Genomic DNA, 15424 nt, shown 5'->3' with positions numbered 1-15424 from the left:
GGGGACCAAAACTGTTCACAGTATCCTAGGTGAGTTCTAATTCATGCCTTGTGCTGTTTTAGCAACATTTCCCTATTTTCATACTCCATTCTATTTTTAGAAAAAAACATTGTTTGCTTTCCAAATCATTGCTGAATTTGTATGATAGCTTTTTGTATGCAGGAGGACTCCCAAATACCTCTGTACTGCAGCTTTCTGCAGTCCTTTGCTTCTTTAAAAAAATACAATTTGTCCATTCTTCCTGCCTCACACTTTCCCACAGTATATTCCTGTTGCTAGGTTTTTAGCCTGTCTGTATCTTTCAGTTGCCTCTTTGAGTCATCCTCACTATATACATTCCCATGTATTTCTGTCATCTGAAAATTTGATGGTATTCACTTTTTTTCATCCAAATCATTAATATATTGTAAGAAATTTTGATCCCTTTGGAACTTCAGAAGTTACAGGTTGTCATCCTGAAAATGCACCCCCTTGTATTCTTTTAGTTAGCCAATCATCTTTCCATATCAACATGCTACTCCCAGTACCATGGGCTCTTGTCCAAAGACCAGTCACCTGCATATTTCTCTGCGTATTTATGATTTTTCTTGAAATTTGCTGCCATCTTTAGCTCTTCTAATTAGTAGACTGTTACAATTCTGTGTATTGTCAAATATCTCCTTAAATATTTGCCACTGTCTATCTTTTATGACATTCTTTAACCAAGTGTACAGTTTACTATTTGGGCTAAGCTTTGACTTTCCTATAACACATAATTGCCTTACATCTTTTTTTTGTAGATGGCTATCAGGATTGAACAGTACTCTGTATTGCTATACTTCTCCATTGCTAACAATCCTTATGTTGTCTATTGTACAGAAAATAGATGCACAAGCCATCGAAGAGTTCTATGGATTGACATCTGATATTTCAAAGAACTCTGAGTCTGGTTATATCCTCTTTTACCAGTCCAGGGATTAAATGAATGTGGAGTGCAGGAGAACAGTTCCAACTCATTCACTTCCCAATGCTCACCCTTGCAGAAACAAGGCACTGAGATCATGCAAAAGAGAGCGGATGGGAAAACTTTTCAGTCTTGTTACGAAGCTTGGGTCACTCTAGAGTAATACTGATGAAAATGGAAAACAGAAATAACCATGTAAACAAAACAGTTTTACTCATTGTGAAAGCACATTGAAATAAAGCTGTAGCAGGTATGTACAAGGGATGCTGAGTAAGTGGCACTGAACTGACACACAGAATTCAGTTCCAGAGCTAAAATTAACATGGGAGAAAGTGATGCATGCTACATGCATATGCATGAAACCAAAGTGAACTGATGTTCAATCAGATTGATCTCTCCCTAGCAGCATCCTGTTGGCTTTTTAATTTGTATAATTTTTACATTCTCAAGTTTGGGATCTACTTGGATTAGTCTTTTTTCCTTTAAATGACCAAAAATAATTAGAGTTGGCATTAACAAATTTGAGCAAAATTTCCCACCAAAGATGAAAATTACATTGCGGATTATGTAAGGTGGCTACACCACTTAAAAACATACTTGACTGACATCTAGCCTTGCAGTTGGGTCAACTTTCAAATTCCACGAGATAAGTACATAATCTTCCAGCAGACATAGGGTCAATTTATGTTGAGTTCAAGCATTTTTTTTTCCCGTCTATTCACGCATTGGCATTCCATTTACACACCATCTATTGCTGATTGCTGGATAGTTATCTGATGTGCAAGATGCATCAACTTAAATACTAAGGGCAGGAGCAAAGGCAAGCAGGGTTGTAGAGCCTTGTAAATACAACAGTGAAACAATTTGTTAATGTTAAATAATTAAATACATTTTGTAAAGTATTTTTGTTATCCCAGAGAAAGTATAAAATCGCAATGTTATAACAGTAATTCCAATTTTATTGACTCAATGCCTGTAGAATATCATGAAAAAGTAAATAGACCATATTTTAAATGTATCATTTAAAATGAAATGCTTAACTGTCTGCCATATTGGAGTCTGCACTAATTATTTTCTGTTGTATATAGTATGCAGATAATCTGATTACATGTTTAAAATGCATTATTTTCTTTAAACCATTTCAATTTCTATAAATCTTTGGTCACTTATGTACAGCATAATTATTTTCACTATAGCATCTTGGAATTTTTCTGTATTAGTTGTCTGCATTGCCAGTTTTATCCAGCGCACTTCAATATGGTCATTGAAGTGACCAATTATTTGCCTGAGAAATATGGTCTGTTTTCCCATGCACTTAGATGAGCTCTCTGTCACCTATTGAATGTAATATCTTGAACCCCTATTTAAAAACCAAACGTATGTTCAGATTTATTTTGCATTTCTCTTTATGGAAATGAAAGTACATAGTTCATATGGTAGCCATAAATTTGTAGTTTTATATAAAAATTCCTCTCACCCCATATTAGTTTAAAATCTGGTCATGAATTTGAATCAGACTGATATAATTTTATGAATCCTTGCTTGCCTCCTTCATGTGGTGCAAACCAGTCCATGCCTTTGATATATGGTTTGACAGTCTGAATGATTGTCCTAGTTCAAAACAGCACTGAGGTGTAAATGGGAGGTAGACTGATTTCAGTTCAAATTCAGTAGAATCTGAACCACCACGCTTGCTGGTGAAGGACATAGTAGACTGGCAAAATTAATTTTAAAGTGGCCTGCCTAAACTTTAAAGTAGGATTTAAGACCAGAATCACTGTTCTGCATAAACCAGGTGGAGAGCTTTACCACCTTTTTCTTGTACAGTACTTAATATCAATACTTTGAAATCCTGTGAAGAATGTCTTTCTGCTGCTAAACCGAAAATTAATTCATCTGAGAACATTCTGTAGCTCTTAGAATAATGCTTTTTGACTTGTTGGCTCAGGAAATGCTGTGGTCTTAACATTTGATGCCGTTTAATACTTAGCATTCACCTCTAGGTTTTTTTGGAAAAGAATATTATCATGTTATATGGACAAGGTGGAAACTCTTGGAGAAAGTAGTTCAGACGATTGCTTCTCAGTAGGTAGAAGTGCCCAAATTATTTTTTAAAAATAGTTTTTTTTAAATTGATGCCCCTTGGGCTTTTCCTCAATTGCTTCAATCAATTCATATATATTTCCGACATTGCAACTTACTTTGGGATTCAAGAATAGAGAGACCATGTATGTTCAGTTGAATTTTTTTGCCTTCCTCCACCTCCCCATTATCATATTAGAGGGTTATCTGCTTAACAGTTGCGATATATAGTTTAAAAAATGCTCGAATCATATTTTAAAATCAATGGTCAATCAAGGTATTGTTAGAATATTGCAGCATTATGCATTTGTTCCTGTGTTATGCTTGGATTGTAAAAAAAAAAGTTTCTGGGTGTGGTTATTAGTGAATATTAAGAATTGGTTTGGCTATTGTGCAGCTAAAATGGTGCATAGTTTGATAACTTTTGGGCATTGTAAGTGCTATAAAATTGCATTTTAGCCATCAGAAATCAGTGATTGGAGTGGTGGGGAAGTAACCAGTAAATAATTAAATAATGGGTCTGATTTATGTCTTTGACAAGAAGTTTCTTGGGACACAGCAGCTGAATATTTTGTATATTGGGTCAGAAATTTCTACTGAAAAAAAGTATGTTCTTTGATAGCATCATATTGTATGTATATATATATTGAAAATTACTCTAAATTATAAATTGCACTTTTGATACTGATTTTTAGGTGTATTTAAGGGGTTACTTGAGACAGCCTGTTGTTTAATTATGTTTTTGTCTTACAGAAATAAAAAATATAATTTACAGGCCTAAAGAGTGCATGAATTTCATATTTAACTTGCTGTGGTAATTAACATATTCTTGAAGGAAATATTTTTAAACACTAATTGCATTACTTTTGACAAGGAGATGTTTTGTAAGTTATGTTTGATTAACCTCTGTTTTAGATCTGCCAATACTAACCTTACTTTTACATTTTAGTATGGTTACCAATGACTTGGTGTTAGACTAAGGCATATATTTCAAAGGTCGATGTGACTTTACATCCAAAGGGAAAATCAATCTGGAATTGCATTCAGTGTCAGTAGTATACATAACTTAATGCTTAAATCTATTATTGTTTTAGCATATGCTAGCAGATCTCATTGGTGTTGCTTTCAGTGAGTCATAGTGTGTAACATAATATGTATAAAGTAAATATAAAAACATAGTCCATATACCACACACTTACTGTGCACACATATCATATGTTCTAATACTTATTGTGAACTAGTTAATCTCCTCTATTGTTATACCAAGGAGTGGAGGCCAAGTACAGCCTTTAGGTACAAGTATTAAAGGACAAAAGCTGACTAACTCAGAGTATATAGTTCATTTGCAATTTAAAGTCTTTTTTTTAAACCTCCTACTGTTGTAAATCCCAATGCATTTACAATAGAAGTATTAATCTAAACTTGTGCTATAATTGCACGCTTACTAATGGCGTTTTTAAAAATTCATTTCATTTGATGAGGTACACTAACTAGACCAGCATTTGTTGCCTAGCCTAATGGCTTGGAGGGCAGTTAAGAATCAACCACATTGTTGAAAGTCTGGAATCATATGTAGGCCAGACCAGGTATAAACAGCAAGTTTTCTTTCCAAAAGCAACTAAATGAACCAGATTTTCTTTTTAATGACAATCAGCAGTGGTTATGTGGTTGCCATTAGTCCAACTGTTATTCCAGATTTTCATTCATTTCAAATTTGATTGTCTGACCTGGTGGAATTTGAACCCATGTCACTGAACTTTAGCCCAAGGTTCTGGATTCTACTCCAGTGATATAACATTACAGACTGCCTCAACTTCACCCTCATTTACATGAACAGTTTTGGCAGAATAAGCAGTATTATGTTTTGCAGGCAACATGGCATAGTGGTTAGCACTGCTGCCTCACAGTACCAGGGTTCAATTCCAGCCTCGGGTGACTGAGTGAAGTTTGCAAATTCTCTCCATGTCTGCATGGGTTAGTGTCCAGTGCTCTGGATTCCTCCCACAGTCCAAAGATGTGCAGGTTAGGTGGATTGGCCATGGTAAATGTGAGGTTACCGGGGGAGATGGTAAGGGTCTGGGTCGGATATTCTTCAGAAGGCCAATGCAGACTTGATGAGCCGAGAGGTGTCTCACCACTATAGGGATTCTATAATTCTGGTGGAGATATGAATCCAAATTTGTGCTGTAATTGCACCCTTCTGCCAGTGGTATGCCCTGTGGGACATGATAGAGATGAGGGGTTGATTATTTGACAATGTGAAACTTGTATTGGCAATTTTTATTAGAAGTGTGAAAATTAGAATTTATAGAAAATATCAAGGCTTTTAAAATGTTACATGTTGATGTTGTTTGTGGACTGTTTGGTAAATGTGGCCTTTCTAAAATTGGTTACGTGAAAATGTTGTCATTCTTCAAGCCATACAGTCTATCCTTCCTTATGATATCCATTGTAACAATGCCATTCCAACCAGTAATGGTATTACAATGTCTCTGGTGAGGGAGGATGTAATTAACTAAAAAATAATTTTAAATGTCAAATATATACAGGCACAGGATTTGAGGGAATGTGTAGACAAAAATTAAATGTAAATAGTTTGGGTATCAATTTTAGCCATCATGGTATGTTGTTAAACCAATTGAATAATTTTGTATGACTTTAAGAGGAACACTATGTTAATAAGATTCAAATGTCTGTGCTAATCATGTCTCAATTATGATTAAATGTATTCTCTTTTTATTTTTAATTATGCCTTCTTCATTATCCTATCTACCTCAGACTCCACTTTCAAGCAACTATGAACCTGCACTCCAAGGTCTCCTTTGTTTAGTAACACTCCCCAGGACATTACCATTAGGCGTAGAAGTCTTTCCTTGATTTGTCTTTTCCAAAATGTAGCACCTCCCATTTATCTAAATTAAATTCCATCTGCCACTCCTTGGCCCATTAGCCCATCTGATCAAGATCCCGTTGTATTCTGAGGTAATGTTCTTCGCTTCCACTACACCTCCAACTTTGGTGTCGTCTGCAAACTTACTATACCCTCCTATGTTTACATCCAAATCATTTATACAATTGACGAAAAGTAGTGGACTCAGCACCAATCCTTGAGGTGCACCACTGGTCACAGGCCTCCAGTCGGAAAGGCAACCCTCCAACACCACCCTCTGTCGTCTATCTTTGAGCCAATTCTGTAAATTCTCCCTCATTTCCCACATCTGACATGAAGAGTACATTCTACTAAAGGCCATCATTGCACCTTAACAATTTACAGACCCAGAAAATAGCACCGTCTCATTGCTCCAGGCTAACTTTGTACTTATGTTTTATACTTTTAATCAACAGACAGATTTCAATAAAATATATGATCAAAAAAGAACCCACTCTACTCACTATTGTAGATTTATAGCAAGGTTACACTTTTTAAAAAAAGACTATGCACTTAGCTTCTCTCGTGCTGTGAGCTCTCCCACCCCAGTTCCTCCAAGGTCAGCTGTGAATTTCACTGTTTGTTCATTTTTCTTAGACACACTCTGTCCAGAGATACTTGAACTCAAACAGTAAAGGCCGTAGCTGTGCAGATTCACTGCTGTGTCAGACAACAGTTTGGGTTCCTTTCTCTGACCACGTGGCCTCTGCCTTTTTCTGTTTTCCTCTCTTTTTTTAAAAAGTGCTGTTGTTTTGATTTTGTTTTCCCCTCAAAGTTCCAAAACAATGTAACAACTTCTAAACCAATAATTACTACTCCTGGAATTTGAGGAAATCACCTCCAACACCTAAATTACCTCAAAAAAAGAACAGCTCTTGCAACCACAATTTTTTCCTGTCCTGTATCGTGGATTACCCAGAATCCATTTAATATGCTTTCTTTTATTGGTGACACCATTGAGTATAGGAGTTGAGAGGTCATGTTACAGGTGTACCAGAAGTTGGTTGCACCACTTTTGGAATATTGCGTGCAATTCTGTTATCCCTCCTATAGGAAGCCAGTTGAAAGGGTTCAGAAAAGATTTACAAAGTTGCCAAGGTTGGAGGGTTTGATCCACAGGGAGAGTCTGAATAGCCTGAAGCTGTTTTCCCTGGAATGTCGGAGGCTGAGGGGTGACTTTTTAGAGGTTTATAAAATCCTGAGGGGTATCAATTTGGTAAATAGACAAGGTCTTTTCCATGGGATGGGGGAGTCTAGAACTAGAGTGCTTAACTTTATGGTGTGAAGGGAAAATTTTAAAAGGGACTTGAGCAACTTTTTCACAGAGGGTGGTGAGTGTATGGAATGAGTTGCCAGAGGAAGTGGTGGAGGCTGGTACAGTTACAACATTTAAAAGGTATCTGGATGGGTATATGAATAGGAAGTGTTTTAGAGGGATATGGGCCAAGTGCTGGCATATGGGACGAGATTAGATTAGGCTATCTGGTCAGCATGGACGAGTTGAACCGAAGGGTCTGTTTCCATGCTGTACACCTCTAGACTCATCTTTTTAAAAGTTTTAATCACTTGACAGCCTCACTGAAAAGCCTTGCCTTCGACTTATGCCACCAGACTTGGTAAACATGGTATGTGGAACCTTGCAGTTTTTCCAAACTTCCACAAACCAAAGGTTCTCCCTCACTCCATGCTTACACCACCTGCACACCCAACCAACACACAAACAGCATCCTAACCAAATTTTTTTAAAACCCAAGAACACTCAGCATTATTAGAAGTGTGGGACTGCCTTCAATGTTGCTAAATATTGAATATCTGACTGAAACATTTAGCAAACAAAATTAAAAACTGCTCTTGTACAGTTTAGTGTGATGGGGAATTCAATTCCCAAGTGTCAGTAAGAATCCCAAAACAAAGTTTGCTTAAATTTGAGTTTTATAGATTTGGTCACTGTAAATCAGTAATATTCTCTACATTGTATAAATGCATCAATGGTTACAAACAATGCCATAGCAGTTCTGCTAGTAATGCACAATAACATGCAGTGTCTTGAGCAGTGGCAACAATGGAAGTTATGCAATGTGCTGTTTGGTATTTTCATGTCTGACTCTCATTCTTCCATTGATGTATTTGTAAGGTCCTCCACCTCTACACTCCTGTATTTCTGTGTCTTATTGACCAGCCATTTTGAATTTAAAGATAATACAGGTGCAGGCTAATTGAGAACTGGTCCGCTCCATGCATATCAGAGAGAAACTTTTGTTTTTAATCAGGGAATGTGGGTTATGCTGGCTGGAGAGCACTTATTGCTCATCCCTAATTATCCTTTCTTGAACTTCTGTGGTCCATGCGCAGGGAATTCCAGAATTTTGACCCAGTGACTGTGAAGGAATGACAATATATTTCCAAGTCAGGACAGTGAGTGGCTTGGAGAGGACTTAGCAAGGAACAGCATTCCCATGTACATGCTGTCCTTGTCCTTCTCTTGACTTTAGAAGCTACTGTTGAAGGAAGAGTTTCTGCATAAAATTTCTGAATTTCTTTTTTTCAAAAAATGCCTCCTTTTCTTTGAAATGCTGGTTTGCCCCAGCTCTCAATTTGGACTAATATATTGCTTGCAAATCAAAGTTGCACTCTAAGTTACTAAAGGAGCAAAAACAAAATCATACAGATAGACATGCAGGAAGCTGGAGGAGGAGGAGACATACCAACAGCACCTAATGTAACATTAGCAACAATGGAAGTTGCATAAAATGGGCTGCGATGGGAGAGGCAAACTGGAACTGACTGTGGACTGGACCTTTCTTATATTGTTGCATTTGTGTCTTAAATACGTTTTTTTAAAATTTGCTTGACCCTTATTCGTCAGTAAGACAGACTGTTTGGGCCATACAATGGGCAGAATTTAACGGAGCTGACAACAGTCAAGCATCCCTGCTGGAATGCTAGAGAGAGTCCAATGTTTCCTTTCTCCTAGTATTGGCTTTTCTCTCCTTATCAAGGACTCTAATGACAGAGCTTCCACCTTGATTGGCCGACAGCTCCATTGAACTGAGCAAGGCAGGTGCAGTTTGAGTAACACCATACTTTGCTGCAATTCTGGTGATGAAGGATGGTCCATAATTTGGTACATTGGGCACAGTATATTGTGCCAAGTAAGGTCAGTTGCAGGTTTCCATCAACCAATTTCTTTTAGCTTAGGTTTAATCTTCTATAAACAGAAATTAACAATTAGAAAAGCAGAATGAGTAAAATCTTTTAATTTTATAAACTCTTGTAAAATCTTACAGCACTACTTGTCAACTAATTATAAAAGAACATAGAACATTACAGTGCAGCACAGGCCCTGTAGACCTTGATGTTGAGGCCTGGATATTTCAGTTTGTGGAAATCAAATAGTTCTGGATAATCCACCACGCTTGCAGCTGTGCTCACAACAATTTCCACAGGCTTTTGCACAGCGACTCTAGATCTTTGGGAAGTCAGGAAATCTGAGATGGTGGTCACAGGACAAGTAAAAACATGTCTCTTTACCATCCAAATTGTTGAATCCTTACTGCGTTGCAAGTCTAAATCACAAAGTTAAATTTGAATATTTAATTAAATACAATCATACTAATCTTTTGCTTCAGTTATTTTCTGTACCTTGTGCAATAATTGAGAGCTGAAAAAATGAGACTCCACATTGAAGTACCATGAGAATACTTTGGCAGCAAATTAGAGACCAGAATAGAGTGGTGCTGGAAATGCAGAGCAGGTCAGGCAGCAACTGAAGAGTAGGAAAATCGACATTTCAGGCAGGAGCCCTTCATTAGGAATTCCTATTACTGATGAAGGGCTCCTTTCCAATGCTGCCTGCCCTGCAGTGCTTTTCCAGCACCACTCTAATCTTTACTCTAATCTCCAGCATCTGCAGTCCCCACTTTTTCATCATTTGCTTTGAGATGTAGCCCAAGTAGTTTCCTCATTATCAATTTATTCATAGTCGCCCACTTAAAGGCTAAATCCTAGCAAATTAGACTTGCCAAGTTGTTAAAAATTCACTTGCGCTTGAATGCTTAATTCCAAACTTTTTTTGGCATGTTTAATGGTCTCCAGTGAGTAAATGTCATAACTTCATATCTTTCCTGTTTTTAAATGCTGAGTTTCTTGGCAAGATAAAAATGTAGTGAAACCTCAGGAGTAGGATAACTCTGACAGTATCTTGATATCTACATTTAACTGCACTTGGTGGGCGGCACGGTGGCACAGTGGTTAGCACTGCTGCCTCACAGCGCCTGAGACCCGGGTTCAATTCCCGACTCAGGCGACTAACTGTGTGGAGTTTGCACGTTCTCCCCCTGTCTGCGTGGGTTTCCTCCGGGTGCTCCGGTTTCCTCCCACAGTCCAAAAATGTGCGGGTCAGGTGAATTGGCCATGCTAAATTGCCCGTATTGTTAGGTAAGGGGTAAATGTAGGGGTAGGGGTAGGGGAATGGGTGGGTTGCGCTTCGGCGGGTCGGTGTGGACTTGTTGGGCCAAAGGGCCTGTTTCCACACTGTAAGTAATCTAATCTTGCATAGGTGTTTAATAAAAGCAATGTACTGCAGCTGCTGGAGATCTGAAATACTGGAGCAACTCTGCAGATCTTGCAGCATCTGCAGAGAGCGAAACAAGAATAAATGTTTTGACTCTGGTATGACTCTCCTTCGGAAGTCCAAAGAAGCATCATATTGGGCTTGAAGCACTGAAGTAATTTCTCTCTCCACAGATGCTGTCAGACCTGCTGAGTTCTTCCAGCACCCTCTGCAGGTATCTGATGTTGCTGTGTGAGTTATTTCTTAATATTCCAAAACAGCCCAATCATATATTTTATAAATAAATAATTCTGCCTCAAGTTACAGAAGTGGATTTACTGCCTTAATGTTTTATAATGTTCTAGCTTAACTAATGATCATGTTACACTTGTCATCACAAGTGATGCCTTTTGTCAAACGAGCATTTTATTGATTTTTTTCTGCTAAGCCTTGATGAGATATTTGAAGAGTTTAATTAATCAGCAGTGTACATAATCTCTAATTGTTTCATGGCTGAAGATCATGGGTTTTTTATTGTGGCAGTCTTAATGTAATCATGTGACTCTGCTTGGATTGCCCGAAAAGGAATTGAAACTTCTACAGCTCTCATCTTTCTGCCATGGATATGGTTAATGCAAAAAAATTAACACAATCACAAGCTCCCATAACGAGCAGGTAGAAGCAGTTATTTACCATGATTGATTCATCAGTACCCTAAGCAGCCTTTCAGTCTGAGGTAAGTGCAACTCTGTTGAAAGAGGGACTATCCAAAGAAGTTCAATGTCACTGAAAAAACTTTGAGATGTAGCCCAAGTAGTTTCCTCATTATCAATTTATTCATAGTCGTCCACTTAAAGGCTATCCATCGCTTTCCAAAGATCAATCAAAACTTTTATGGGTTACTAAACAATGACACAAAAGTTCGATTATGTCTAAATCAAGGCTTACCCGAACGAAGATAGCAATGGAAGTGTGGAATATTGGGTCCCTGGCCTCATTAGGGCTTATGGTCTACATATGTCACCATTGTGGCTCAGAGACTGAGAGAGTGCAATTGTATTTTGGTTAGTGGGACTCCAACCCCAATACTGGGGAAAATGGGGTTTGTGCTGCTAGCATGGCCTACATCTGAACCACGCTGGCATCAATATTCTAGTAAGCCACATGAAAAGGGAAGTAGAGGTGTTTAAAACAGGATAGTGGGGGCAAGGGATCAAAGTTGTGAAGGTGTGGTGAATAAAAGACTAGGGACGTGAAAGGTATTGTGGATGTAGTGTATCTGTACTTTAAGAAAGCCTTTGATAAGGTCCCACATAGGAGTTTAGTGAGCAAAATTAGGATACATGGTATTGGGGTCAAGGTACTGACTTGGATTGAAAATTGGCTGGCTAACAGGAAACAAAGAGTGGAGATAAACTGGTCCCTTTCGGAATGGCAGGCCTGCAATGGGGTATCACAAGGTTCGGTGCTGGGCCCGCAGCTGTTTACGATATACATCAATTATATTGATGAAGGCATTAAAAGTAATATTAGCAAATTTGCTGATGACAAAGCTGGATGGCAGGGTGAAATGTGAGTAGGATGTTATGAGAACATAAGGTGACTTGGACAGGCTAGGTGAGTGGACAGATGCATGGCAGATGCAGTTTAATGTGGATAAATGTGTGGTTATCCACTTTGGTGGAGAAAATGAGGTCTGCAGATACTGGAGATCAGAGCTGAAAATATGTTGCTGGAAAAGCGCAGCAGGTCAGGCAGCATCCAAGGAACAGGAGATTCGACGTTTCGGGCATAAGCCCTTCTTCAGGAATGAGGAAAGTGTGTCCAGCAGGCAAGGAGGAAGGTAAATTACTGTCTAAATGCAGTCAAGTTAGGTAAAAGGGAAGTACAACGAGATCTAGGTGTTCTTTTACATCAGTCAATGAAGGCAAGCATGTAGGTACAGCAGGCAGTGAAGAAAGCTAATGGTATGCTGGCCTTCATAATAAGAGGAATTGAGTATAGGAGCAAAGAGGTCCTTCTGCAGCTGTACAGCGTCGTGGTGAGACTGCACCTGGAGTATTGTTTGCAGTTTTGGTCTCCAAATTTGAGGAAGGACATACTGGCTATTGAGGCAGTTCAGCAAAGGTTCACGAGGTCAATTCCCGGAATGGCAGGACTATCATATGTTGAAAGATTGGAGTGACTGGGCTTGTATATCCTTGAGGTTTCCTGAAGAAGGGCTCATGTCTGAAACGTTGATTCTCCTGCTCCTTGGATGCTGCCTGACCTGCACTTTTCCAGCAACACATTTTCAGCTTGTATACGCTTGAGTTTAGAAGGATGAGGGGGGATCTGATTGAGACATAAAATTATTAATAGATTGGACACATTGGAAGCAGGAAGCATGTTTCTGCTGGGTGAGCCCAGAACCAGAGGACACAGTTTAAAAATAAGGGGTAGGCTATTTAGAACAGAGTTGAGAAGAAACCTCTTCAGAGAGTAGTGGATATATGGAATGCTCTGCCCCAGAAGGCAGTGGAGGCCAAGTCTCTGGATACTTTCAAGAAAGTGATGGATAGAGTTCTTAGAGATAGTGGAATCAAGGGTTATGGGGATAAGGCAGGAACAGGATACTGATTGTGGATGATCAGCCATGATCATAATAAATGGTGGTGCTGGCTCGAAGGGCCGAATGGCCTACTCCTGCACCTGTTGTCTATTGTATTTGTTAAGTGATTAACAGGAAGGAATAGAAAGCAGAGATCAGATAGAAAATCAACAGGAGAAAGTGAGGACTGCAGATGCTGGAGATCAGAGTCAGTGTGGTGCTGGAGAAGCACAGCGGAGCAGGAGAATTGACGTTTCAGGCGTACGACCTTCATCAAGAATGTGGAGGAAGGAAGGGGTGGGGGGCAGAAGGGGGCTAAGAGATAAATGGGGGGTTTGGGCTAGGGGAGTAGGTAGCTGGGGAGGCGATAGATAGGTGCAGTTGGGTGTAGATGGTGATAGGTCAGAACAGACGGTAGAATGGATAGGTGGGAAGGAAGATGGAGAGGTAGGATAGTTCAAGGGTGCTGCTGAGTTGGAAAAAATCAGACAAGATTAGAGGTCACAAAAATAAAAGAACAAAATTGAAGAATCTGCATCTGAATAAGGCACCTGGATGCACTGGGGAGATGGTCGCACCCCTTAGATTAAATTAAGGATCAAATTTAATCCATGGCCAGCTCAGACAGGGCATGAATGTGAGAAGGACAGCTATTGGGATTCAAAATTTGGTTTTGGAGGAGCCTTCGTGAATGCGTTTGTCCAATACGTCTGAGGTTCTTGCTCCCAGTGTGGACCAAGACACAAACTGTAGGGAGGGTGAATGATTGACTAAAGTACTGGAGACTAGAGCGTGTTTCAAGTAGGAGGCGAAAAGAGAAATTTAGTACAGGTGCATGATCCTTTATCCGAAATGCCCAGGACCAACTGGTTTTCGGAATTCAGAATTTTTCGAATTTCAGAATAAGTGGTAGTTTGGTGAAATTTTAAGAAATCTGTCTGAAGAACAGATTTACTGTGAGTAAAACAGACCCTGAAACAGAATTGAGGCCTGCTAGTGCTGGGGCACACCCCCACATGTCAGCTCTGAGTGACATATATCGAGTGGATGTGGAGTTGGGTTAACTGTTTGCATGCCAAACAACCTTGTTAATGAGAAAAAAACTTGATAAAAAACTTTTGGATTTTGGAGCTTTTCAGATTTCAGAATTTTGGACAAAGGGTTGTCTACCTGCAGTAATAAGAGCAGTTAGAGGATTAGACAATGTTCCCTGGAAAGGAGGTGGAGTCACAAACAAAATGATACAAGTGGTGCCAAACTCCAGGATACCTGGGCAGGAGAGGAGCTTGGGGTGAGAGGGGCAGGATCCAGTTGTCATTGTCCACATAGGTAAGAGTATGAAAGGTGTACTGTTAGGATTACACACCGCTCTGGGCTACTTCTAAGGCAGAGCCATAAAAGTGGTAATCTCTGGATTACTGTCTGATCCACATAGAAATTGTTATGAAGTAAATAAGATGAAAGAGGTAAATGCATGGCTCAGATGTTGTGTGGGAGAATTACCCCGATTCATAAAACATAGAATAGTACAGCATAGTACAGGCCCTTTGGCCCTTGGTGGTGTGCTGACCCTCTGTCCTACTCTAAGATGAACCTAAACTACATACCCTTTGTTGTACATCTTCCATGTGCTTATCTAAGAGTTGCATAAATATCTCTAATGTATCTGACCCTGCTATCACCTCTGGCAGTGCATTCCACACACCCACCTCTCTCTGGAAACAACTTACCATTGACATCTCTCCTTAATCTTCCTCCAATCACCTTAAAATTATGCCCCCCTGTGATAGCCATTTCCACCCTGGGAAAAAGTCTCTGGCTGTCCATTCTCTCTCTGCCTCTCAACATCTTGTACACCTCTATGAAGTTACTTCTCATCCTTCTCTCCAATGAGAAAAGCCCTAGCTCCCTCAACCTTTCTTCATAAGACATGCCCTCCAGTCCAGGCAGCATCCTGGTAAATCTCCTCTGCACCCTCTTTATAGCTTCCACATCCTTCCTATACTGAAGCGACCAGAACTGAATACAATATTCTAAGTGTGGACTAACCAGGGCTCTATATGGTGGCAGCATAACTTATGGCTCTTAAACTCAATCCCCCTGCTCATGAAAGCCAATACACCATACGTCTTAACAACACTATCAATTTGGGTGGTAACTTTGTGGGATCTATGGACATGGACCCCAAGTTCTCTCTCTTCCTTCACACTGCCAGGAATTCTGATTTTAACCCTACATTCTGCATTCAATTTCAACCTTTCAAAATGAATGTTTTCACACTTTTCTGGGTTGAAATGCAATAGCCACTTATGCATCCTGTCAGTGTCC

At 39.4% G+C, this 15424-nt stretch overlaps 2 protein-coding genes across 2 annotated transcripts in view; one reads left to right on the top strand and one right to left on the bottom strand.

The window, feature by feature from the left end:
• The window catches only part of usp12a (ubiquitin specific peptidase 12a), a 67912-nt gene extending 64168 nt beyond the window's left edge, over window positions 1-3744 (top strand). Inside the window, exon 9 of the mRNA XM_060826754.1 lies at window positions 859-3744. Within this exon, the coding sequence (XP_060682737.1) occupies window positions 859-960 (102 nt within the window). The 3' untranslated portion in view covers window positions 961-3744. The remainder of the gene's footprint in view (window positions 1-858) is intronic.
• The window catches only part of rpl21 (ribosomal protein L21), a 374380-nt gene that overhangs the window by 120998 nt on the left and 237958 nt on the right, over window positions 1-15424 (bottom strand). The gene's annotated exons all lie outside the window — the stretch shown is intronic.

Source organism: Hemiscyllium ocellatum, chromosome 6 (genome assembly GCF_020745735.1).
Source record: "Hemiscyllium ocellatum isolate sHemOce1 chromosome 6, sHemOce1.pat.X.cur, whole genome shotgun sequence".
NCBI classification, from domain to species: Eukaryota; Metazoa; Chordata; class Chondrichthyes; order Orectolobiformes; family Hemiscylliidae; genus Hemiscyllium; species Hemiscyllium ocellatum.
Note: the sequence above shows the minus strand (reverse complement) of the source record. Positions and strands in the feature narration are given on the sequence as shown.